Below are 25,000 nucleotides of genomic sequence, written 5' to 3' on the forward strand. Positions count from 1 at the left end.
GAAGGGCCTGTTTCTGTAACGTCTCTAAACGGGGGCCGGTTAATGTAGAGGATCTGGGGGCCGGCACGGACAGGGATGGGCCGAAGGGCCTGTATCCGTAACGTCTCTAAACGGGGGCCGGGTTAATGTAGGGGGATCTGGGGGCCGGCACGGACGGGGATGGGCCGAAGGGCTGTTTCTGTAACGTCTCTAAACGGGGGCCGGGTTAATGTAGGGGATCTGGGGGCCGGCACGGACGGGGATGGGCCGAAGGGCCTGTTTCTGTAACGTCTCTAAACGGGGGCCGGGTTAATGTAGGGGGATCTGGGGGCCGGCACGGACGGGATGGCCGAAGGGCCTGTTTCCGTAACTCCCTCCCCCCGGGGGCAGCGGGGGGGACCTGTTTTTACGCTGATACCTTTGATTGGAACTAGTCAGCAGGTTCTGCATTGCTCTGTCCTCCGGTCCCGTCCCTCCTGCCAGACGCTGCGTCCCCCCCCGCCCTCCGCCGCGATGCCCCTGATCGAGAAGGACAAACTGACCGTCCGCGAGATGCTCCCACATGAAGAGCCAATCGTTCGGGATCTGCTGCAGGTTTGTGCTTCCTCACCCAGCCGCTCAGCCCTGAACCCAGCTCCGGCCTGTCACACGTGGGGGACAGGAGGCCGCTCGGCCCTGAACCCAGCTCCGGCCTGTCACACGCGGGGGACAGGAGGCCGCTCGGCCCTGAACCCAGCTCCGGCCTGTCACACACACGGGGGACAGGAGGCCGCTCGGCCCTGAACCCAGCTCCGGCCTGTCACACGCGGGGGACAGGAGGCCGCTCGGCCCTGAACCCAGCTCCGGCCTGTCTCACACGGGGGACAGGAGGCCGCTCAGCCCTGAACCCAGCTCCGGCCTGTCACACACGCGGGGGGACAGGAGGCCGCTCGGCCCTGAACCCAGCTCCGGCCTGTCACACACACGGGGGACAGGAGGCCGCTCGGCCCTGAACCCAGCTCCGGCCTGTCACACACACGGGGGACAGGAGGCCGCTCGGCCCTGAACCCAGCTCCGGCCTGTCACACACACGGGGGACAGGAGGCCGCTCGGCCCTGAACCCAGCTCCGGCCTGTCACACACACGGGGGACAGGAGGCCGCTCGGCCCTGAACCCAGCTCCGGCCTGTCACACACACGGGGGACAGGAGGCCGCTCGGCCCTGAACCCAGCTCCGGCCTGTCACACACACGGGGGACAGGAGGCCGCTCAGCCCTGAACCCGGCTCCGGCCTGTCACACACGCGGGGGACAGGAGGCCGCTCGGCCCTGAACCCAGCTCCGGCCTGTCACACACACGGGGGACAGGAGGCCGCTCGGCCCTGAACCCAGCTCCGGCCTGTCACATGCGGGGGACAGGAGGCCGCTCGGCCCTGAACCCAGCTCCGGCCTGTCACACACACGGGGGACAGGAGGCCGCTCGGCCCTGAACCCAGCTCGGCCTGTCACACGCACAGGGGACAGGAGGCCGCTCGGCCCTGAACCCAGCTCCGGCCTGTCACTCACACGGGGGACAGGAGGCCACTCGGCCCGTCCCACCTATCCCCACCCCCCTCCGTCTCCTGTTAACCTCTCTCTCTCTCTCTCTCTCTGGCACAGGAGGCCTCTCGGGAATGGGAGAACCGCCTGCTGCTGCACGCCCTGACCAGGCCCGCGTCGCTCCTGCTCCTGGCCGCGGCCGGCGGCGCCGCCCGCTTCGCCCTGGGCTCCCTGGCGGCCTCCCTGCTGCTGCCCCCGCTCTGCCTGGCCGCCCTCCTCAAGCTGGGCCTGCGGGCCCGCCGCGGGCTCCGGGGCCGCCTCCGCCCCGGGCGCCTCCTGGTGGCCGTCCACGACGGCGACGACGTCTGCGGCTGCCTGGCCTTCGGGCCCCCCCCGGGGCGCCTGCGGGTCCTGGCGGTGGGGCCTGGCACCGTCGGGCCGGGGTGGGCTCCTGCTGCTGGCGGCCTTCGAGGGGGGCGGCGCGGGAGGCCGGGCACCGGCGGGCGGTGGCCAGGCCCGAGCCCGTCAACGGCCCGGCCCGCGCCCTGCTCGAGAAGCGCGGCTACCGGCCCGCGGGGGGCGCCGGCTTCTTCCCCGCCCTCAGCCTGGAGTACGCCAAGGCCCTGTGAGGACCCCCCCCCCCCCCGTCCCGCACCGAGGGAAACGTCCCACTCCCCAGGGACAGGGGTTAGATACAGGGTAAAGCTCCCTCTACACTGTCCCCCCCCCCTCCCCCATCAAACACTCCCCAGGGACAGGGGGTTAGATACAGGGTAAAGCTCCCTCTACACCGTTCCCCCCCCCCCCCACCATCAAACACTCCCCAGGACAGGGGTTAGACACAGGGGAAAGCTCCCTCTACACCGTCCATTCCTCCACCATCAACAAACCCAAGGGACAGGGGGTTAGACACAGGGGAAAGCTCCCTCTACACCGTCCCCCTCCCCCATCAAACACTCCCCGGGGACAGGGGGTTAGATACAGGGTAGAGCTCCCACTACGCTCCCACAGAATGGCATTCCTCTCCCCATCTTTAGCGTCTCACGTTCCTGCGCCGCGTCTCCTCTCGTCCTCCTAAACCCCGGGGAATCGGCTCCACGTCTCTTCGATGACCCCCCACCCCCCGCCGTGTCGCTGGGATCGATCGAAGGGATCTCCTCCGGACGCCGCTCCATCCCCCCTCAAGTGAAGGGGAGCGGACCCCGACGCCGTGCTTCGTCTGTGGAAACACCCGAGTGTCTCATCCTGTCGCGACAACACTTTAGCTACTCTCCCACTTTCCTCCGAACTGCCTCCGATGCCGCTCCATCCCCCCTCAAGTGAAGGGAGCGGACCCCGACGCCGTGCTTCGTCTGTGGAAACACCCGGAGTGTCTCATCCTGTCGCGACAACACTTTAGCTACTCTCCCACTTTCCTCCGAACTGCCTCGATGCCGCTCCATCCCCCCTCAAGTGAAGGGGAGCGGACCCCGACGCCGAGCTTCGTCTGTGGAAACACCCGGAGTGTCTCATCCTGTCGCGACAACACTTTAGCTACTCTCCCACTTTCCTCCGAACTGCCTCCGATGCCACTCCATCCCCCCTCAAGTGAAGGGGAGCGGACCCGACGCCGTGCTTCGTCTGTGGAAACACCCGGAGTGTCTCATCCTGTCGCGACAACACTTTAGCTACTCTCCCACTTTCCTCCGAACTGCCTCCGATGCCACTCATCCCCCCTCAAGTGAAGGGGAGCGGACCCGACGCCGTGCTTCGTCTGTGGAAACACCCGGAGTGTCTCATCCTGTCGCGACAACACTTTAGCTACTCTCCCACTTTCCTCCGAACTGCCTCCGATGCCGCTCCATCCCCCCTCAAGTGAAGGGGAGCGGAACCCGACGCCGAGCTTCGTCCGTGGAAACACCCGGAGTGTCTCATCCTGTCGCGACAACACTTTAGCTACTCTCCCACTTTCCTCCGAACTGCCTCCGATGCCGCTCCATCCCCCCTCAAGTGAAGGGGAGCGGAACCCGACGCCGAGCTTCGTCCGTGGAAACACCCGGAGTGTCTCATCCTGTCGCGACAACACTTTAGCTACTCTCCCACTTTCCTCTGAACTGCCTCCGATGCCACTCCATCCCCCCTCAAGTGAAGGGAGCGGAATCCGACGCCGAGCTTCGTCTGTGGAAACACCCGGAGTGTCTCATCCTGTCGCGACAACACTTTAGCAACTCTCCCACTTTCCTCCGAACTGCCTCCGATGCCGCTCTATCCCCCTCAAGTGAAGGGGAGCGGAACCCGACGCCGAGCTTCGTCCGTGGAAACACCCGGAGTGTCTCATCCTGTCGCGACAACACTTTAGCTACTCTCCCACTTTCCTCCGAAGCCGCTCCATCCCCCCTCAAGTGAAGGGGAGCGGAACCCGACGCCGAGCTTCGTCCGTGGAAACACCCGGAGTGTCTCATCCTGTCGCAACAACACTTTAGCTACTCTCCCACTTTCCTCCGAACTGCCTCCGACGCCGCTCCACAGAGATTGCACAGGACAGAGAAAAGAATGGCCCCGTTGTGTGCCATTCCCCCCAACCTCTCAACTCCCTCGGTTTTGAGGTGCTGCCTTCTGTCGGTGAACTGGAGGGGGCGGGTGGGGGAGAAGGGACAGACTACATAGGACAGAGGTGGCATTTTGATGCAGATCGGCGACAGAGTGCACCAGGCGTCCGACGGGCGACAGTTAACCTCCAGTCGGCCGAACCTCGCGGTGTTTTTATTTAACTTTAATGTAATTCTCTCAGAAGTAAACATTGATTGTAACTCACTCTCTAACCCCCCCCCCCCACCCGCCCCGTCTTGGTCATTTCCGGGGGGACGGGAGGAGGGCGTTTCGACCCCCACCCCCCTGCTGTCTGGCCGCTTCGCCACTAATTCCAGATCGGAACGACGTCCCTCCCTCAGTCCGGGGGGGAGACTGTCGGCCTGGATTATGGAGCTCGAGTCCCCCCACCAGAGTATATCCATCTCCCCCCGACAGTGCGGCGCTCCTCAGTACTGGCACCGGAGGGAGGGAGTGTCGGCCTGGATTATGGAGCTCGAGTCCCCCCCCCCCCCCCCCCCCCCCAGAGTATATCCATCTCCCCCGACAGTGCGGCGCTCCCTCAGTACTGGCACCGGGAGGGAGGGAGGGAGGGAGTGTCGGCCTGGATTATGGAGCTCGAGTCCCCCCTCCCACCCCCCCCCCCCCCCCCCGGTGCCAGGTAACATTTTAAAGCGAGAGCAGAGCGAGGAAGCGGTGGACGGGGTCCGTCCACAAGGACATCCAGAGACGTAATCCAGGGGCAGGGTGGGCCGAAGGGCCTGTTCCCGCGCTGTCCAGCTCTACCGAATCGTCAGCGGAAATCAGGAGAAGGGAAGGTGGGTTGTGGGGGGGTGGGGGGGGGGGGGGCGGGAAGACGAGAATGAAGGTGTCGGAGAGAGGCAGGAGTTACGTAGGCTTTTAATATTAACTTGCAGAGAGGTGTCACAAGCAGGTGGATGCAGTACATTAACATCTAAACAGTTACCCATTCACAACAGGATCACCATCACATCAGTCCCAGCGCGTCAGTAAAGCTCCCTCTACACCGTCCCCCTCCACCATCAAACACTCCAGGGACAGGGGGTTAGATATAGGGTGCAGCTCCCTCTACACTGTCCGCTCCCCCCGGCATCATCAAATACTCCCCAGGGACAGGGGGTTCGGTACAGGGTAAAGCTCCCTCTACACTGCACCCCCTCCACCTCCCCCACCTCCCTCAAACACTTCCCAGGGAGATGGGAAGAGAAGGAGTCAGACAGGGAGAGAAAGAGAGAGGGAGCGATAGAGAGTGAGAGACGGCTCAGAGAAAGAGACGGAGAGATACAGAGAGATGGGTAGAGCGAGGGAGAGAAACGGGGTCAGAGAGATGGAGAGAGAGAGAGAGAGAGATGAGTGAGAGAGAGAGTCGGAGAGCGAGAGGGTCAGAGCGAGAGTGTCAGAGATGGAGAGAGAGAGGGTCAGAGAGAGAGAGATGGAGAGACAGAGATAGACAGAGAGAGAGAGATGGAGAGAGAGAGGGTCAGAGCGAGAGAGATGGAGAGACAGAGATAGACAGAGAGAGAGAGATGGAGAGGGAGAGACAGAGATGCAGAGAGAGAGATGGAGAGGGAGAGACAGAGATGCAGAGAGAGAGATGGAGAGGGAGAGAGAGGTGGGAGAGGGAGGTCACACGGGGAGACGGGTCACTCGGGAGCGGGTGGGGGGGGTATTAATGGAGGATGGATACCCCCTGCTGGCAGGATACCCACCTACAGAACCCCCCCCCCACCCCAACGCAGAACACCCCACATGCAGCACAGTTTCGGGGCTGGGGTAGCGGGCCGGCTGCCTCTCGCGCAGGAGGGCCCCTCCAGGAGGGAGTCACCCTCAGAAGGTCTGCACCAACTGGACGGCGGGCACAGCCCTCACGATGTGGATGACTTGGGCAGGGGGCTGGGGGCCGGTGGCCAGGGGCTGCGGCGGGGCGCCGCCGGCGCCCTGCCCCGCGGTGGGCGCGCAGGTGCCTGCGGAGGTAGGCCGGGGCGGCGAAGGTCTTGCCGCAGACCCGGCACGGGAGGGGCGGCCGGTCGGCGTGGGTGCGCCGGTGGAGGAGCAGGTTGGAGGAGTGCGTGAAGGCCCGGCCGCAGTCGCCGCAGCGGTAGGGCCGCTCGCCCGTGTGGGTGCGCTGGTGCTGCTGCAGGTTGGAGCTCTGGGCGAAGGCCTTGCCGCAGACCCGGCAGGGGAAGGGCCGCGCCCCCGTGTGGAGGTGGCGGTGCCGCGAGAGGCTGGAGGAGTTGCGGAAGGCCTTGCCGCAGTCCGGGCACTGGTAGGGCCTCTCGCCCGTGTGCTGCCGCAGGTGGTACTGGTAGTGGGAGGACCACTTGAAGGTCAGGCCGCAGAACTGGCACCGGAAGACCCGGGCGCCCGTGTGCACCCGTTGGTGGACAGCCAGCAGTGAGGCCCGCTTGAAGGCCTTGCCGCACTCCGAGCACTTGTAGGGCCTCTCCCCGGTGTGCCCGCGCTGGTGGTAGCGGAGGCCCGAGGACCCCTTGAAGGTCTTACCGCACTCCGGGCACTTGTAGGGGCGCTCCGGGTCCGTGGAGGAGGAGCGGGGCGCCGCGGCGGAGGGAGGGGTGCAGGAGGAGGAGGAGGAGGGGGGAGGGGAGCGGGCACCGGGCACGTGACCTCCGCCCTCGGCTTGCACCAGGCGCTGCTCGGCGGTGTGGCCGCGCTGGTGGGCCAGGAGGCCCGCCAGGCGGGGGAAGCTGGCGTCGCAGACGGCGCACTTGTAGGGCCCCTCGTCCCCGGCCGCCAGCGGGCACGGCCCCACCTCCTCCTCCTCCGCGACCACGACCACCTCCTCCCGGCCACCGCTGCCGGGGCCCCCTCCCCTTCCCCCGCGCCGGGGGGCTCCGGCCCAGCTCTGGAAGGCCCCTCCTCCCCGCCGTCGGCGCCCTCCGCCCCGACGTGGGCGCGCAGGTGCCTGCGGAGGTAGGCCGGGGCGGCGAAGGTCTTGCCGCAGACCCGGCACGGGAGGGGCGGCCGGTCGGCGTGGGTGCGCCGGTGGAGGAGCAGGTTGGAGGAGTGCGTGAAGGCCCGGCCGCAGTCGCCGCAGCCGTAGGGCCGCTCGCCTGTGTGGGTGCGCTGGTGCTGCTGCAGGTTGGAGCTCTGGGCGAAGGCCTTGCCGCAGACCCGGCAGGGGAAGGGCCGCGCCCCGTGTGGAGGTGGCGGTGCCGCGAGAGGCTGGAGGAGTTGCGGAAGGCCTTGCCGCAGTCCGGGCACTGGTAGGGCCTCTCGCCCGTGTGCTGCCGCAGGTGGTACTGGTAGTGGGAGGACCACTTGAAGGTCAGGCCGCAGAACTGGCACCGGAAGACCCGGGCGCCCGTGTGCACCCGTTGGTGGACAGCCAGGAGCGAGGCCCGCTTGAAGGCCTTGCCGCACTCCGAGCACTTGTAGGGCCTCTCCCCGGTGTGCCCGCGCTGGTGGTACAGGAGGGCCGAGGACCCCTTGAAGGCCTTGCCGCACTCCAGGCACTTGTAGGGCCTCTCGCCCGTGTGGCTCCTCTGGTGATGATTCAGTCGCGAGGACCACCTGAAGGCCTTGCCGCACTCCAGGCACTGGTAGCCCCCCTGGGCGCCGGGCGCCGCCCGCGCTCCCTCCGCCATCTCCGTCCGAGGGTTTCGGGTCCTGAGGCGGCCGGGGGGGGGGGGGGGGGGGGGGTGGGTGGTCGGAGACAGAGAAGGGAAGGTTCAGAACGTGGGGGCCATTTGGGCCAACCAGCCGACACGCCCTCCCCATCCCCCCCCCCCCCCCACACACACACACACCGATCCCCCCCCCCCCACACACCCCCATCCCCCCCCCACACACCCCCATCCCCCCCCCACACACACCCCCATCCCCCCCCCACACACACCCCCATCCCCCCCCCACACACACCCCCATCCCCCCCCCACACACCCCCATCCCCCCCCCACACACACCCCCATCCCCCCCCCACACACCCCCCATCCCCCCCCCACACACCCCCATCCCCCCCCACACACACCCCCATCCCCCCCACACACACACCCCCATCCCCCCCCCACACACACCCCCATCCCCCCCCCACACACACCCCCATCCCCCCCCCACACACACCCCCATCCCCCCCCACACACACCCCCATCCCCCCCCCACACACACCCCCATCCCCCCCCACACACACCCCCATCCCCCCCCACACACACCCCCATTCCCCCCCCAAACACACACACCCATCCCCCCCACACACACACCCATCCCCCCCCCACACACACACCCATCCCCCCCACACACACACCATTCCCCCCCACACACACACCATCCCCCCCACACACACACCCATCCCCCCCCCACACACACCCCCATCCCCCCCCCACACACACACCCATCCCCCCCCCCACACCCCCATCCCCCCACACACACACACCCATCCCCCCCCCACACACACCCCCATCCCCCCCCCACATACAGCCTGTCTCTTTTCAGAGCGCTAACTGGGAGGACTGTCCCTTTAAGAGCACCAACGGGCTGGACTGTCCCTTTAAGGAGCACGAACAGGGAGGACTGTCCCTTTAAGAGCGCCAACGGGGGGGCCTTGTCCCTTTAAGGAGCACTGACTGGGAGGACTGTCCCTTTAAGACAGTGACGTCCCAATACCCCGCCCCTCTCCTCTCCGCCCCGCCCCTCTCCGCCTCGCCCCGCCCCTCCCCTCTCCGCGACACGGCTGCTCACCTGATGACGTTAGCGATGACGTAATCGCTGTGGGGATGGGGAGGACGAGGAGACGGTCCAATGGGGTGTGGGGGTTCCGGCTGGGCCTTGGGGAGGGAGGGGTAAACCTCCGGCCGTCTCCCGGGGTAACCGGGCCCCTCCCCCTCCGCTTCCTGCCCGCCCGGGGCTAACGGCCGCCGATCGCGCCCGCCGCCGCTCGAGGCCCAACCGTCCGCCACCGCCCGCGCGCCTGCGTGAGGGTGGAGGGGGCGGGGGGTAGTGAGGCCCGGGCACGGCCCACCCTCGCTTCCATTGGCAGCCGGGCCGCCGTGGACACGCCCTGCGGACTCTCTCGCCCAATGGCAAGCAACCGCATGGAGCGCCGCGCCCATTGGTCCGCATGGCCGGCCCGACCACGCCCTTCGAGCGGCGGCCGAATCGTGCGGCCGGACGGCCCCCGTCCCGCACTGCCATTGGTCCCCACTCCTGTCACCCAATCATGCTCCCCGGTTCCTGCCGGCCCTCCCCGCCATTGGATCCCAGGTTGCAGCCCCGCCTACCGTCTCCTCTGACCCAATCATCCGGCCGCTCACCGTCCGCCGCAAACCGCGGCTCCGCCCCAACCCCCGCAGATTTAATTGGTCGGAGCGGCCCCACCCTGTCCATCCCCATTGGCCCCACCGAACGGCCAGTTCCCATTGGACTCACGGCGACTCCCGCCCGCCCTTCCGCCCTCACCGATTGGTTCAGCTCCCACTGGCGACGCCTGATTGGCGGAGTCCTCCCAGTTCGTCTGAGGGCAGCTTTGCCATTGGTGGCCGCTCTGCCTCCTCCTGATTGGCTTGAACAACGGCGAGTCTCCTCATTGGCTGTGGGGGGGGCGTGTGCGGAGATTGACGCATCGGCCACCCAATCGAAGTCTCCTTTCGGAGGGGCGCCGGCGCCAGAATGAAAGGCGCCCTGCCATTGGTCCGTTTAGAAAGCGGCCTTAAATATCTTATAAAATATGGAGGCGGGGAAGGATTGGGATGTTGTTGGAAATCAACTAAATTCTGAGGCCCTCCTCTTCCCCTCGACTCCAGGAGGCCGTGTCACCCACCCCCCACCTCCGCCTTCGCCGTGAGGTTGGCCAACCTCTGGAGGTGGGCGGCCATTGGCCAACTCCAAAGAGCCCCCCCCCCACCCATTACCGCAACCGTTACCGAGATTGGGGTTAAGGGGTCAATCGACAGACAAACCCCACCCCCCGACTCTCCCTGCCAACCCGCCACCTCCGACCGGACCCTAACCCCGTCCCCCGGGCGGTGAGGCGGTGCTCCCGAGGCGCCAAGGGGCGTCCAAGATGGCCGCCGAACGGTCAATGGCAGGGGGGAGTTGCGGGCGGCGGGGTGGCGATGGCCGCCGGCCTCCAAATGGCGGCTTCGGGGATGGGGAGGGGAAGCCGAAGTCTCGGTCGGTCGGTGGGTAGTCCCAATCCGACGGCCGGGGGTTGGCGGGGTTGGGGGGCGGGGGGCGGCGCGGGAAGCACGGCGGATGGCTCCGCGGGGGGGACCGAAGTTCGGCTGCACCTCTCCGGACGCCGAACCCGCGCGCGGACACGGGTAGAGAGCTTAGAAGGGAGGGAGCGCACAGTTTCCGAGCCCCCGGCCCCCAAAGGCACACTTCCCCCACCCGCCCCGCCAACCCCATTACCAGGCAGCACGTGTGTACGTCCCCGCGAAGGCCTGGGAGGCCTTTGGGCTGCCGTCGGTCACGAACAAACCACGTCGCCAACACCCGACCCCCGCCGCGAGCCCGTTCGCACTGCTTTGCTGAGCCCTGAGTGAAATGCGGTCCATTTGTGCGACCACCGTGTGCGGCTCCCCTGTCTCTCTCAACTCCGTTCATTGCGCGCCGCCCAATTCTGAAGGCGAAGTTAACTCAAACGGCCGAGTGCTGCTTTCTGTTTATTGTCCTTCGCCCACGCGATGGGGAGGGAAGTGGGGGGGTGGGGGGAGGCGGAGAACGGGGAGCGGGCAGGGTTAGGGTGGCGGGCTGAGTAACTTCAAAGCCTGACGTCTCCTAGCCCCGTAGAGGGTCCGCCGAGCAACAGTTGCGAAGCACGCGAAGGCCGATCAGCCGCTCTCCGCCCCGGATCGAGATGGTTCGGCAGCGGGGGCCTAGCTGCAGTGGCCTGCGGGATGGGAGCACATGAGGACGAGCGCGCCTGCCAATTCGAAATGTGTGTACTAACCCCACACCCCCCACCGCCGCTCCCCGCTGCTGTCCCGCCAAACGAGCCAGGGACAGCACGGGGTTAGATACAGGGTAAAGCTCCTCTACACCGTCCCCCCCATCAAACACTCCCAGGGACGTGCTAATTACCCACAGTGCCCCTATCGCCGCACGCGGTTCCCCGGTCTCCGTATCCCTCAGTCAGACCCACACTCGAGCGCCGTCCGCGGTTCCCCGGTCTCCGTATCCCTTGGTTAGACCCGCACTCGGAGCGCTGCGCGCGGTTCCCCGGTCTCCGTATCCCTTGGTTAGACCCGCACTCGGAGCGCCGCGCGCGGTTCCCCGGTCTCCGTATCCCTCGGTCAGACCCGCACTCGGAGCGCTGCGCGCGGTTCCCCGGTCTCCGTATCCCTTGGTTAGACCCGCACTCGGAGCGCTGCGCGCGGTTCCCCGGTCTCCGTATCCCTCGGTTAGACCCGCAGTCGGAGCGCTGCGCGCGGTTCCCCGGTCTCCGTATCCCTTGGTTAGACCCGCACTCGGAGCGCCGCGCGCGGTTCCCCGGTCTCCGTATCCCTCGGTTAGACCCGCAGTCGGAGCGCCGCGCGCGGTTCCCGGTCTCCGTATCCCTCGGTCAGACCCGCACTCGGAGCGCTGCGCGCGGTTCCCCGGTCTCCGTATCCCTTGGTTAGACCCGCACTCGGAGCGCCGCGCGCGGTTCCCCGGTCTCCGTATCCCTCGGTTAGACCCGCAGTCGGAGCGCTGCGCGCGGTTCCCCGGTCTCCGTATCCCTTGGTTAGACCCGCACTCGGAGCGCCGCGCGCGGTTCCCCGTCTCCGTATCCCTCGGTTAGACCCGCAGTCGGAGCGCCGCGCGCGGTTCCCCGGTCTCCGTATCCCTCGGTCAGACCCGCACTCGGAGCGCTGCGCGCGGTTCCCCGGTCTCCGTATCCCTTGGTTAGACCCGCACTCGGAGCGCATGGCGCGGTTCCCCGGTCTCCGTATCCCTCGGTTAGACCCGCAGTCGGAGCGCCGCGCGCGGTTCCCCGGTCTCCGTATCCCTCGGGCAGACCCGCACTCGGAGCGCCGTGCGCGGTTCCCCGGTCTCCGTATCCCTCGGTCAGACCCACACTCGGAGCGCCGCGCGCGGTTCCCCGGTCTCCGTATCCCTCGGTTAGACCCGCACTCGGAGCGCCGCGCGCTGTTCCCCGGTCTCCGTATCCCTCGGTCAGACCCACACTCGGAGCGCCGCGCGCGGTTCCCCGGTCTCCGTATCCTCGGTCAGACCCGCACTCGGAGCGCCGCGCGCGGTTCCCCGGTCTCCGTATCCCTCGGTCAGACCCGCACTCGGAGCGCCGCGCGCGATTCCCCGGTCTCCGTATCCCTCGGTCAGACCCGCACTCGGAGCGCCGTGCGCGGTTCCCCGGTCTCCGTATCCCTCGGTCAGACCCGCACTCGGAGCGCCGTGCGCGGTTCCCCGGTCTCCGTATCCCTCGGTCAGACCCGCACTCGGAGCGACGTGCGCGGTTCCCCGGTCTCCGTATCCCTCGGTCAGACCCGCATTCGGAGCGCCGCGCGCGGTTCCCCCGGTCTCCGTATCCCTCGGTTAGACCCGCACTCGGAGCGCCGCGCGCGGTTCCCCGGTCTCCGTATCCCTCGGTTAGACCCGCACTCGGAGCGCCGCGCGCGGTTCCCCCGTCTCCGTGTCCCTCGGTTAGACCCGCACTCAGAGCGCCGCGCGCGGTTCCCCGGTCTCCGTATCCCTCGGTCAGACCCGCACTCGGAGCGCCGCGCGCGGTTCCCCGGTCTCCATATCCCTCGGTCAGACCCGCACTCGGAGCGCCGCGCGCGGTTCCCCGGCCTCCGTATCCCTCGGTCAGACCCGCACTCGGAGCGCCGCGCGCGGTTCCCCGGCCTCCGTATCCCTCGGTCAGACCCGCACTCGGAGCGACGTGCGCGGTTCCCTGGTCTCCGTATCCCTCGGTTAGACCCGCACTCGGAGCGCCGCGCGCGGTTCCCCGGTCTCCATATCCTCGGTCAGATCCACACTCGGAGCGCCGTGCGCGGTTCCCCGGTCTCCGTATCCCTCGGTCAGACCCGTACTCGGAGCGCTGTGCGCGGTTCCCCCCGTCTCCGTATCCCTCGGTCAGACCCGCACTCGGAGCGCCGCGCGCGGTTCCCCCGTCTCCGTATCCCTCGGTTAGACCCACACTCGGAGCGCCGCGCGCGGTTCCCCGGTCTCCGTATCCCTCGGTCAGACCCGCACTCGGAGCGCCGCGCGCGGTTCCCCTGTCTCCGTATCCCTCGGTTAGACCCGCACTGGGAGCGCCGCGCGCGGTTCCCCGGTCTCCGTATCCCTCGGTCAGACCCGTACTCGGAGCGCTGTGCGCGGTTCCCCCCGTCTCCGTATCCCTCGGTCAGACCCGCACTCGGAGCGCCGCGCGCGGTTCCCCCGTCTCCGTATCCCTCGGTTAGACCCACACTCGGAGCGCCGCGCGCGGTTCCCCGGTCTCCGTATCCCTCGGTCAGACCCGCACTCGGAGTGCCGTGCGCGGTTCCCCTGTCTCCGTATCCCTCGGTTAGACCCGCACTGGGAGCGCCGCGCGCGGTTCCCGGTCTCTGTATCCCTCGGTTAGACTCGCACTCGGAGCGCCGCGCGCGGTTCCCCAGTCTCCGTATCCCTCGGTCAGACCCGCACTCGGAGCGCCGCGCGCGGTTCCCCGGTCTCCGTATCCCTCGGTTAGACCCGCGCCCGGAGCGCCGCGCGCGGTTCCCCCGTCTCCGTATCCCTCGGTTAGACCCACACTCGGAGCGCCGTGCGCGGTTCCCCGGTCTCCGTATCCCTCGGTCAGACCCGCACTCGGAGCGCCGCGCGCGGTTCCCCGGTCTCCATATCCCTCGGTCAGACCCGCACTCGAGCGCCGCGCGCGGTTCCCCGGCCTCCGTATCCCTCGGTCAGACCCGCACTCGGAGCGCCGCGCGCGGTTCCCCGGCCTCCGTATCCCTCGGTCAGACCCGCACTCGGAGCGACGTGCGCGGTTCCCTGGTCTCCGTATCCCTCGGTTAGACCCGCACTCGGAGCGCCGCGCGCGGTTCCCCGGTCTCCATATCCCTCGGTCAGATCCACACTCGGAGCGCCGTGCGCGGTTCCCCGGTCTCCGTATCCCTCGGTCAGACCCGTACTCGGAGCGCTGTGCGCGGTTCCCCCGTCTCCGTATCCCTCGGTCAGACCCGCACTCGGAGCGCCGCGCGCGGTTCCCCCGTCTCCGTATCCCTCGGTTAGACCCACACTCGGAGCGCCGCGCGCGGTTCCCCGGTCTCCGTATCCCTCGGTCAGACCCGCACTCGGAGCGCCGCGCGCGGTTCCCCTGTCTCCGTATCCCTCGGTTAGACCCGCACTGGGAGCGCCGCGCGCGGTTCCCCGGTCTCCGTATCCCTCGGTCAGACCCGTACTCGGAGCGCTGTGCGCGGTTCCCCCCGTCTCCGTATCCCTCGGTCAGACCCGCACTCGGAGCGCCGCGCGCGGTTCCCCCGTCTCCGTATCCCTCGGTTAGACCCACACTCGGAGCGCCGCGCGCGGTTCCCCGGTCGGTCTCCGTATCCCTCGGTCAGACCCGCACTCGGAGTGCCGTGCGCGGTTCCCCTGTCTCCGTATCCCTCGGTTAGACCCGCACTGGGAGCGCCGCGCGCGGTTCCCCGGTCTCTGTATCCCTCGGTTAGACTCGCACTCGGAGCGCCGCGCGCGGTTCCCCAGTCTCCGTATCCCTCGGTCAGACCCGCACTCGGAGCGCCGCGCGCGGTTCCCCGGTCTCCGTATCCCTCGGTTAGACCCGCGCCCGGAGCGCCGCGCGCGGTTCCCCCGTCTCCGTATCCCTCGGTTAGACCCACACTCGGAGCGCCGTGCGCGGTTCCCCGGTCTCCGTATCCCTCGGTCAGACCTGCACTCGGAGCGCCGCGCGCGGTTCCCCGGTCTCCGTATCCCTCGGTTAGACCCGCGCCCGGAGCGCCGCGCGTGTCAGAACTCACCGGTCTCTGTCACCCTCAGCCTCTCGCTCAGCAGGGACCCGATCCATCTTGCCGGGCCCGGCAGAACGTATCTGCACTGGTAGAGCCCGGTCCTGTTCTCCCCGAAAACTGGGATTGTCCGTAACGCGTTCCCGCCCTCCACCTTCATCGGCACTTCGTCACGATAGGACAGGTACAGTGCGTCTGGATCCAGTGGATCACCACTGCAAGTCAGCGTCATCGGCTCCCCGGTGCAGTAGATCCCTGATTTCACGTTTGGGGTCAACCGGGGCCTGGAGGGTGGGTCTGCGACAGTGAGGGACAGAAAACCCGTCAGTGTGAGCCGGCGCGGAGACCGATGGACAAATCCTGCGTGAACGGGTTGGGGCGCACGGGTCAGGGGGTCTCAGAGGAAGCAAGCGGGTGGGGGGAGGGCGAGTGGAGCTCGCGGCGGGACGGGCGGATCGGAAAAGCAAGCGCCAGCCGAGTACGGCACAGACTGTCGGCCCCTTTGCTCGAGGGGTGGCGCAGGTGCATCGGAGGCGTTTGAGAGGAAAGTGGGAGAGTAGCTAAAGTTTTGCCATGACGGTAACAAGGCGCGAGGTGGTCCCACACTCGGAGCGCCGTGCGCGGTTCCCCAGTCTCCGTATCCCTCGGTCAGACCCGCACTCGGAGTGCCATGCGCGGTTCCCCGGTCTCCGTATCCCTCGGTTAGACCCGCACTCGGAGCGCCGCGCGCGGTTCCCCCGTCTCCGTATCCCTCGGTCAGACCCGCACTCGGAGCGCCGTGCGCAGTTCCCCCGTCTCCGTATCCCTCGGTTAGACCCACACTCGGAGCACCGCGCGCGGTTTCCCAGTCTCCGTATCCCTCGGTTAGACCCGCACTCGGAGCGCTGCGCGCGGTTCCCCGGTCTCCGTATCCCTCTGTCAGACCCGCACTCGGAGCGCCGTGCGCGGTTCCCCGGTCTCCGTATCCCTCGGTTAGACCCGCACTCGGAGCGCCGCGCGCGGTTCCCCGGTCTCCGTATCCCTCGGTCAGACCCGCACTCGGAGCGACGTGCGCGGTCCCCCGGTCTCCGTATGCCTCGGTCAGACCCGCACTCGGAGCGCCGCGCGCGGTTCCCCGGTCTCCGTATCCCTCGGTTAGACCCGCACTCGGAGCGCCGCGCGCGGTTCCCCGGTCTCCATATCCACCCCGCTCCGCTCCCGACCTTGCAGTGAACTCCCACAGAGAACCAAGAACCCCGGACGCTCCCGTCTCTGTCAGCCAGGGCTCCCTCATTTCACCACACTGCTTTATCAATGTTTTCCCCATCTCCTGACAGGCTGGCATTTTACACACTCACACTCTCTCTCACACACACACACGGATTAGGTGACACACTTCCTCTTTAATTTGGATAAATACAAGGCCTGACATTTTGGGAACACGAACAAACCTGGGGGCTGGGTGGGGGTGCGTTATACCATTTAATGCAGGGAGCGGCTGCTTGGATACGTGGCCCATGGCCCGAACGATTCATTCAAGGCCGAACATTTCGCTCACACCAACAAACGAGGGGGGCAGGGCCCGTACAGTTAAAAGTTGGGGGCATGATTCGTGTTGTAGAGCAGAAGGGACCTTTGGTGGGTCGGGGTGGGGGGTGGTTTTTGCAGGGACATAACCCTTTGAAGTCGGCGTCCCGGGGAGTCTGGGCACGAAGATGGCGCTTGCCTCCGTCGCTCAGACCCTTTGTGGGGGGATGTAAGGAGCTGAGGTTGTACAGGACGTTGGCGAGGCCTCTGGAGGAACAGTGCGCCCACCAACAGTTCCGGTCCCCCCATGACAGGGAAGGACATTGTTGAATCTGGACAGGGTTTCGGGGAGAGATTTACCAGGATGTTGCCGGAGATGGGGTGTTTTGAGTTATTAGGGGAGGCTGGGAGTTTTCTTCCACTGGAGTCGGGGGAGGTTGATAAGGATATGGGGGCATGGATAGGGTTAATGGGAGGTGTTTGTTCCCCTGGGGTGGGGTGTATCTTTAAGATGAGATGAGGCAGATTGAAAGAGGACATGGGAGGGGGGCTAATTATTTTAGTTTCAGAGGGTGGAGCGTGTGGAGAGAACTCCCTGAGGAAACGGTGGACGGGGCACAGCTACAGCGTATAAAAGAGCATTTGGGATAAGGGCACGGGTAGGGGAAGGTCTGGATGGATTTGAACAGGAGGGTGAGGGCTGGAGGAGGTGACGGAGATAGGGAGGGAGGGGATTTGAACAGGAGGGTGAGGGCTGTAGGGGCTGGAGGAGGTGACGGAGATAGGGAGGGAGGGGATTTGAACAGGAGGGTGAGGGCTGTAGGGGCTGGAGGAGGTGACGGAGATAGGGAGGGAGGGGATTTGAACAGGAGGGTGAGGGCTGTAGGGGATGGAGGAGGAGACGGAGATAGGGAGGGAGGGGATTTGAACAGGAGGGTGAGGGCTGTAGGGGCTGGAGGAGGTGACGGAGATAGGGAGGGAGGGGATTTGAACAGGAGGGTGAGGGCTGTAGGGGCTGGAGGAGGTGACGGAGATAGGGAGGGAGGGGATTTGAACAGGAGGGTGAGGGCTGTAGGGGCTGGAGGAGGTGACGGAGATAGGGAGGGAGGGGATTTGAACAGGAGGGTGAGGGCTGTAGGGGCTGGAGGAGGTGATGGAGATAGGGAGGGAGGGGATTTGAACAGGAGGGTGAGGGCTGTAGGGGCTGGAGGAGGTGACGGAGATAGGGAGGGAGGGGATTTGAACAGGAGGGTGAGGGCTGTAGGAGCTGGAGGAGGTGATGGAGATAGGGAGGGAGGGGATTTGAACAGGAGGGTGAGGGCTGGAGGAGCTGGAGGAGGTGACGGAGATAGGGAGGGAGGGGATTTGAACAGGAGGGTGAGGGCTGGAGGAGCTGGAGGAAGTCACGGAGATAGGGAGGGAGGGGATTTGAACAGGAGGGTGAGGGCTGGAGGAGGTGACGGAGATAGGGAGGGAGGGGATTTGAACAGGAGGGTGAGGGCTGTAGGGGCTGGAGGAGGTGATGGAGATAGGGAGGGAGGGGATTTGAACAGGAGGGTGAGGGCTGTAGGGGCTGGAGGAGGTGACGGAGATAGGGAGGGAGGGGATTTGAACAGGAGGGTGAGGGCTGTAGGGGCTGGAGGAGGTGACGGAGATAGGGAGGGAGGGGATTTGAACAGGAGGGTGAGGGCTGTAGGGGCTGGAGGAGGTGACGGAGATAGGGAGGGAGGGGATTTGAACAGGAGGGTGAGGGCTGTAGGGGCTGGAGGAGGTGACGGAGATAGGGAGGGAGGGGATTTGAACAGGAGGGTGAGGGCTGTAGGGGCTGGAGGAGGTGACGGAGATAGGGAGGGAGGGGATTTGAACAGGAGGGTGAGGGCTGTAGGGGCTGGAGGAGGTGACGGAGATAGGGAGGGAGGGGATTTGAACAGGAGGGTGAGGCTGTAGGGGCTGGAGGAGGTGACGGAGATAGGGAGGGGAGGGGATTTGAACAGGAGGGTGAGGGCTGTAGGGGCTGGAGGAGGTGACGGAGATAGGGAGGGGAGGGGATTTGAACAGAGGGTGAGGGCGGTAGGGGCTGGAGGAGGTGACGGAGATAGGGAGGGAGGGGATTTGAACAGGAGGGTGAGGGCTATAGGGGCTGGAGGAGGTGATGGAGATAGGGAGGGAGGGGATTTGAACAGGAGGGTGAGGGCTGTAGGGGCTGGAGGAGGTGACGGAGATAGGGAGGGAGGGGATTTGAACAGGAGGGTGAGGGCTGTAGGGGCTGGAGGAGGTGACGGAGATAGGGAGGGAGGGGATTTGAACAGGAGGGTGAGGGCTGTAGGGGCTGGAGGAGGTGACGGAGATAGGGAGGGAGGGGATTTGAACAGGAGGGTGAGGGCTGTAGGGGCTGGAGGAGGTGACGGAGATAGGGAGGGAGGGGATTTGAACAGGAGGGTGAGGGCTGTAGGGGCTGGAGGAGGTGACGGAGATAGGGAGGGAGGGGATTTGAACAGGAGGGTGAGGGCTGTAGGGGCTGGAGGAGGTGACGGAGATAGGGAGGGAGGGGATTTGAACAGGAGGGTGAGGGCTGGAGGAGGTGACGGAAACGGGGGGGATGTGCATTTCCCAACATGAGCCGAATGTGCAGTGGATTCCGGGCGACGTGTGAACGTTGCTCTCGGGCAGTAAATCCGTCCGACGTCTGACGACGATAAAACAAACAGCAAGTTCCTCTCCCATAACCTTCACTCTGTGTGTGTGGGGCCTGAGTCCAGGGACAGCGCGAGAGAGAGAGTAGGTGGGGTTGGGGAGAGCGTGAGAAAGAGAGTAGGGGCAGAGGGAAGAGGAGAGAGAGAGAAGGGGAGGAGGGAGAGGGAGGAAAGTCAGGGGAGAAGGAGGGGGGAGAAATAGAGGGGAGAGGGAGTGAGCGAAATAGAGGGGAGAAGGAAGGGAGAGAAGGAGGGGGGAGAAGGAGGGGGGAGAATTAGGGGGGAGAAGGAGGGAGCGAAATAGAGGGGAGAAGGAAGGGAGAGAAGGAGGGGGGAGAATTAGAGGGGAGAAGGAGGGAGCGAAATAGAGGGGAGAAGGAGGGGGGAGAATTAGAGGGGGGAAGGAGGGGGGTGAATTACAGGGGAGCAGGAGAGAGAGAGGGCAGGGAGAAGGAAGGAGGGCGGAGAAGGAGAGAGAGAGCGGGGCGTGAAGGAGAGAGAGGGATGGAGTGGGGGTGAAGGGGACAGAGCAAGGGGAGGAGGAGAGAGAGCGGGGGAGAAGGAGAGAGAGAGGGGGGAGAAGTAGTGAGGGGAGGAGGAGGAGGAGAGAGGGAGAGGGGAATAGGAGAGAGAGAGCAGTGTTGACAGAAAGGTAGGAGAAGGAGAGATGGGGAGAAGGAGACAGAGAGAGAAGGGAGGTGGAGAGGGGAGAAGGAGATAGAGTGGGGTAGACAGTGCGGGAGGAGAAGGGGAGAGTTCGGGACAGGTGGAGGGGACGGGGGGGTAACGGGGAGAGGGGACGGGGGGGTAACGGGGAGAGGGGACGGGGGGGTAACGGGGAGAGGGGACGGGGGGGTAACGGGGAAAGGGGACGGGGGGGTAACGGGGAGAGGGGACGAGGGGGTAACGGGGTGAGGGGACGGGGGGTAACGGGGTGAGGGGACGGGGGGGTAACGGGGAGAGGGGACGAGGGGGTAATGGGGAGAGGGGACGGGGAGAGGGGACGGGGGGGTAACGGGGAGAGGGGACGGGGGTAACGGGGAGAGGGGACGGGGGGAGAGGGGACGAGGGGGGTAACGGGGAGAGGGGACGGGGGGGTAACGGGGAGAGGGGACGGGGGGGTAACGGGGTGAGGGGACGGGGGGGAGAGGGGACGAGGGGGTAACGGGGAGAGGGGACGGGGGGGAGAGGGGACGAGGGGGTAACGGGGAGAGGGGACGGGGGGGTAACGGGGAGAGGGGACGGGGGGGTAACGGGGAGAGGGGACGGGGGGGTAATGGGGTGAGGGGACGGGGGGGAGAGGGGACGAGGGGGTAACGGGGAGAGGGGACGGGGGGGTAATGGGGTGAGGGGACGGGGGGGTAACGGGGAGAGGGGACGGGGGGGTAACGGGGTGAGGGGACGGGGGGGTAACGGGGAGAGGGGACGGGGGGGGTAATGGGGTGAGGGGACGGGGGGGTAACGGGGAGAGGGGACGGGGGGGTAACGGGGAGAGGGGACGGGGGGGTAACGGGGTGAGGGGACGGGGGGGTAACGGGGAGAGGGGACGGGGGGGTAACGGGGTGAGGGGACGGGGGGGAGAGGGGACGAGGGGGTAACGGGGAGAGGGGACGGGGGTAATGGGGTGAGGGGACGGGGGGGTAATGGGGTGAGGGGACGGGGGGGTAATGGGGTGAGGGGACGGGGGGGGTAACGGGGAGAGGGGTCAGACTGACTTAGCCCGAGCCAATCTCTGAACCCGTTCCCTCTCCCACTCCCTCTCCCCGTCTGGCTCCCTATCCCTCCCCCTCCAATCCCTCCCTCTCTACCTCCCCCTTCCCTCCTCCCTCTCCCACTCCCCCTCCCCATTCTCGCACCCTATTCCCTCCCCCTCATACTCACTCCCTCTCGACCTCTCCCTCCCCACTACCCCCTCCCTTCCACTCCCCCAATGCCCACCCCCTCCCCAGGCTCTCGCGCTCAGCGAGAGGCTCCGTTGCGACTCCATGGACCTGGAGCTGATGTTGACCGTGTAACCGCAGGCGTAGTGCCGGCTCCCCACCCTCGGCATGTCGGTCACCTCGAACACGGCCCGGCCCGACGGGCTGAGCGGCCACCGCCTCCTTGAGGCCCTCCCGGTACAGCAGAGCCTCGAGGGGGGTGCCCCGGCTCTCGGCGGGCAGCTCGCACCTCAGCGCGATCCTCTCGTGCGGGAGGAAGCTCCGGAGGGGTCCGTCGGGGGTGAGGGTGGGTCTCGGAGGGCGTTCTGTAAAACGAGGGAGAGTGGCGCGGCGGAGAGAGAGAGAGAGAAACAGATCAGTGAGGGAGGGAAGGAGGAGGTGACGGAGATAGGGAGGGAGGGGATTTGAACAGGAGGGTGAGGGCTGTAGGGGGCTGGAGGAGGTGACGGAGATAGGGAGGGAGGGGATTTGAACAGGAGGGTGAGGGCTGTAGGGGCTGGAGGAGGTGACGGAGATAGGGAGGGAGGGGATTTGAACAGGAGGGTGAGGGCTGTAGGAGCTGGAGGAGGTGACGGAGATAGGGAGGGAGGGGATTTGAACAGGAGGGTGAGGGCTGTAGGGGCTGGAGGAGGTGACGGAGATAGGGAGGGAGGGGATTTGAACAGGAGGGTGAGGGCTGTAGGGGGCTGGAGGAGGTGACGGAGATAGGGAGGGAGGGGATTTGAACAGGAGGGTGAGGACTGTAGGGGCTGGAGGAGGTGACGGAGATAGGGAGGGAGGGGATTTGAACAGGAGGGTGAGGGCTGTAGGGGGCTGGAGGAGGTGACGGAGATAGGGAGGGAGGGGATTTGAACAGGAGGGTGAGGGCTGTAGGGGGCTGGAGGAGGTGACGGAGATAGGGAGGGGAGGGGATTTGAACAGGAGGGTGAGGATTGTAGGGGCTGGAGGAGGTGACGGAGACAGGGAGGGAGGGGATTTGAACAGGAGGGTGAGGGCTGTAGGGGCTGGAGGAGGTGACGGAGATAGGGAGGAGGGGATTTGAACAGGAGGGTGAGGGCTGTAGGGGCTGGAGGAGGTGACGGAGATAGGGAGGGAGGGGATTTGAACAGGAGGGTGAGGATGTGGGGGCTGGAGGAGGTGACGGAGATAGTGAGGGAGGGGATTTGAACAGGAGGGTGAGGGCTGTAGGGGCTGGAGGAGGTGACGGAGACAGGGAGGGAGGGGATTTGAACAGGAGGGTGAGGGCTGTAGGGGCTGGAGGAGGTGACGGAGATAGGGAGGGAGGGGATTTGAACAGGAGGGTGAGGGCTGTAGGGGCTGGAGGAGGTGACGGAGATAGGGAGGGAGGGGATTTGAACAGGAGGGTGAGGGCTGTAGGGACTGGAGGAGGTGACGGAGATAGGGAGGGAGGGGATTTGAACAGGAGGGTGAGGGCTGTAGGGGCTGGAGGAGGTGACGGAGATAGGGAGGGAGGGGATTTGAACAGGAGGGTGAGGGCTGTAGGGGCTGGAGGAGGTGACGGAGATAGGGAGGGAGGGGATTTGAACAGGAGGGTGAGGGCTGTAGGGGCTGGAGGAGGTGACGGAGATAGGGAGGGAGGGGATTTGAACAGGAGGGTGAGGATGTGGGGGCTGGAGGAGGTGACGGAGATAGGGAGGGAGGGGATTTGAACCGGAGGGTGAGGGCTGTAGGGGCTGGAGGAGGTGACGGAGATAGGGAGGGAGGGGATTTGAACAGGAGGGTGAGGGCTGTAGGGGCTGGAGGAGGTGACGGAGATAGGGAGGGAGGGGATTTGAAGGGAGGGTGAGGGCTGTAGGGGCTGGAGGAGGTGACGGAGATAGGGAGGGAGGGGGGTGTCGGACTCACCGATGACGGTGACGGGGGTCACTCCGCTCTGAGTGGATCTCCCTCCCCGAGACCCAGCGCCAGTAGGAACACCAGAACTGCTGCTCCGCGAGCCGGGCGACGGCCCCCCACGTCGAACGTCAGCGAGCCGCCCCGGCCCTGGGCCCGGCTCACCTGCTCCGTCTCCTCGCCCCCGTCCCCCCCCCCCCCCCCAGGTGCAGCCGGAAGTTCTGGGCACCCGCCGTGCCACGCCCGGCCTCCCGGGCCGAGCACCGCAGCCTCAGCGCCTCGCCCTCGGCGTACGCCCGCACGGCCCTCTCCTGGCTCAGAGTCGGCTTCACCGTCGCCTCGTGGTTGATGGGGGAACGATTAGTATAGGTCGTGTACATCATCCCCTGATGTCAGTTGCGGGGGGGGGGGGGGGGTAAAGGGAGCCGGGGGGGGGGGGGTAAGGTTTTCACGCAGAGGGTGGGGCGTGTGTGGGACGGGGAAGTGCGGGGGGGCTGGTAGTTACAAACATTTAAAAGGCATCGGGATGGGGGGGGGGGACATGGATAGGGAGGGGTTTAGAGGGACAGGGGCCGGACACTGGGCAAACGGGGGCCGGGTTAATGTAGGGGATCTGGGGGCCGGCACGGACGGGGATGGGCCGAAGGGCCTGTACCTGTAACGTCTCTAAACGGGGGCCGGGTTAATGTAGGGGATCTGGGGGCCGGCACGGACGGGGATGGGCCGAAGGGCCTGTTTCTGTAACGTCTCTAACCGGGGGCCGGGTTAGTGTAGGGGATCTGGGGGCCGGCACGGACGGGGATGGGCTGAAGGGCCTGTATCTGTAACATCTCTAAACGGGGGCCGGGTTAATGTAGAGGATCTGGGGGCCGGCACGGACGGGGATGGGCCGAAGGGCCTGTATCTGTAACGTCTCTAAACAGGGGCCGGGTTAATGTAGGGGATCTGGGGGCCGGCACGGACGGGGAGGGGCCGAAGGGCCTGTACCTGTAACGTCTCTAAACGGGGGCCGGGTTAATGTAGGGGATCTGGGGGCCGGCACGGACGGGGATGGGCCGAAGGGCCTGTTTCTGTAATGTCTCTAAACGGGGGCCGGTTAATGTAGGGGATCTGGGGGCCGGCACGGACGGGGATGGGCCGAAGGGCCTGTACCTGTAACGTCTCTAAACGGGGGGCCGGGTTAATGTAGGGATCTGGGGGCCGGCACGGACGGGGATGGGCCGAAGGGCCTGTACCTGTAACGTCTCTAAACGGGGGCCGGGTTAATGTAGGGGATCTGGGGGCAGGCACGGACGGGGATGGGCCGAAGGGCCTGTTTCTGTAACGTCTCTAAACAGGGGCCGGGTTAATGTAGGGGATCTGGGGGCCGGCACGGACGGGGATGGGCCGAAGGGCCTGTACCTGTAACGTCTCTAAACGGGGGCCGGGTTAATGTATGGGATCTGGGGGCCGGCACGGACGGGGATGGGCCGAAGGGCCTGTTTCTGTAACGTCTCTAAACGGGGGCCGGGTTAAAGTAGGGGACCTGGGGATGTCGGTGGGGTTGGGGCGTCGGGGGGTGGGGGGGATGCAGGGTCGACACGGGGTCCGCGGAGAGACCCCCCCCACCACCCCTGCCGCGAGGACAGGCCAAGCGCCCAAACACCGCCCCCCCCACCACCCCCACCCTCCCGACCAACACCCATTCCTATGTAAACGCGTCACGCCTGCAGTTCTGGCCTCCCGCCAGCGGGTGGCGGTAGCCGGGATCGGTTGGAGGTGAATCGGGTCGGGGGGGGGGGTGGGCGCAGTGCTCACCGGTGACGAAGACCCTGACGGCCCGGCTCGGGGGGGGGGGGGGGGGAACCAGGCCGCCGTCGACCCGTCCTCCTCCACGCTGTGACGGCAAACGTAGCTGACCAGCCCCGTCAGGGCGGCGACGAGGCGGAAGGCGGGTGGGGGGGGCGGCGCTGGCACCGGGGAAGACCCACCTGCCCCGACCCCCCAGCCCGGTACAGCCCGAACGTCCGGTTTGCCCTAGCGGAC

General features: G+C 66.3%; 2 protein-coding genes across 2 annotated transcripts; one reads left to right on the forward strand and one right to left on the reverse strand.

Annotated features, from left to right (window-relative positions):
* The first annotated feature begins 276 nt into the window (after positions 1 to 276).
* On the forward strand, positions 277 to 2,818 carry nat14 (N-acetyltransferase 14 (GCN5-related, putative)). The gene is made up of 3 exons (XM_059644348.1): positions 277 to 573; positions 1,616 to 2,115; positions 2,533 to 2,818. Exons 1-3 carry the CDS (start codon positions 325 to 327, stop codon positions 2,816 to 2,818), a joined length of 1,035 nt encoding a protein of 344 aa, XP_059500331.1. The 5' UTR covers positions 277 to 324.
* A 2,128-nt stretch (positions 2,819 to 4,946) lies between these two features.
* On the reverse strand, positions 4,947 to 8,854 carry LOC125450484 (zinc finger protein 628-like). The gene is given in 6 exon segments (XM_059644347.1): positions 4,947 to 6,638; positions 6,641 to 6,716; positions 6,718 to 6,914; positions 6,917 to 7,236; positions 7,239 to 7,711; positions 8,780 to 8,854. Coding segments are annotated over 5 exon segments (1,929 nt in total). The 5' UTR covers positions 7,690 to 7,711; positions 8,780 to 8,854; the 3' UTR covers positions 4,947 to 5,753.
* Positions 8,855 to 25,000: the final 16,146 nt, after the last annotated feature.

The sequence above is a fragment of the Stegostoma tigrinum genome, unplaced genomic scaffold (assembly GCF_030684315.1).
Source record: "Stegostoma tigrinum isolate sSteTig4 unplaced genomic scaffold, sSteTig4.hap1 scaffold_732, whole genome shotgun sequence".
NCBI classification, from domain to species: Eukaryota; Metazoa; Chordata; class Chondrichthyes; order Orectolobiformes; family Stegostomatidae; genus Stegostoma; species Stegostoma tigrinum.

Excerpts from the sequence above, each read along its gene's own strand:
- nat14 (XM_059644348.1), top strand. The coding sequence starts at position 325 with ATGGCCGAAGGGCCTGTTTCCGTAACTCCCTCCCCCCGGGGGCAGCGG. Across the intron at positions 574-1,615 it reads TCGTTCGGGATCTGCTGCAG|GAGGCCTCTCGGGAATGGGA; the intron begins GTTTGTGCTTCC and ends TCTCTGGCACAG. Across the intron at positions 2,116-2,532 it reads TCAGCCTGGAGTACGCCAAG|CGTCTCACGTTCCTGCGCCG; the intron begins GCCCTGTGAGGA and ends CCCCATCTTTAG.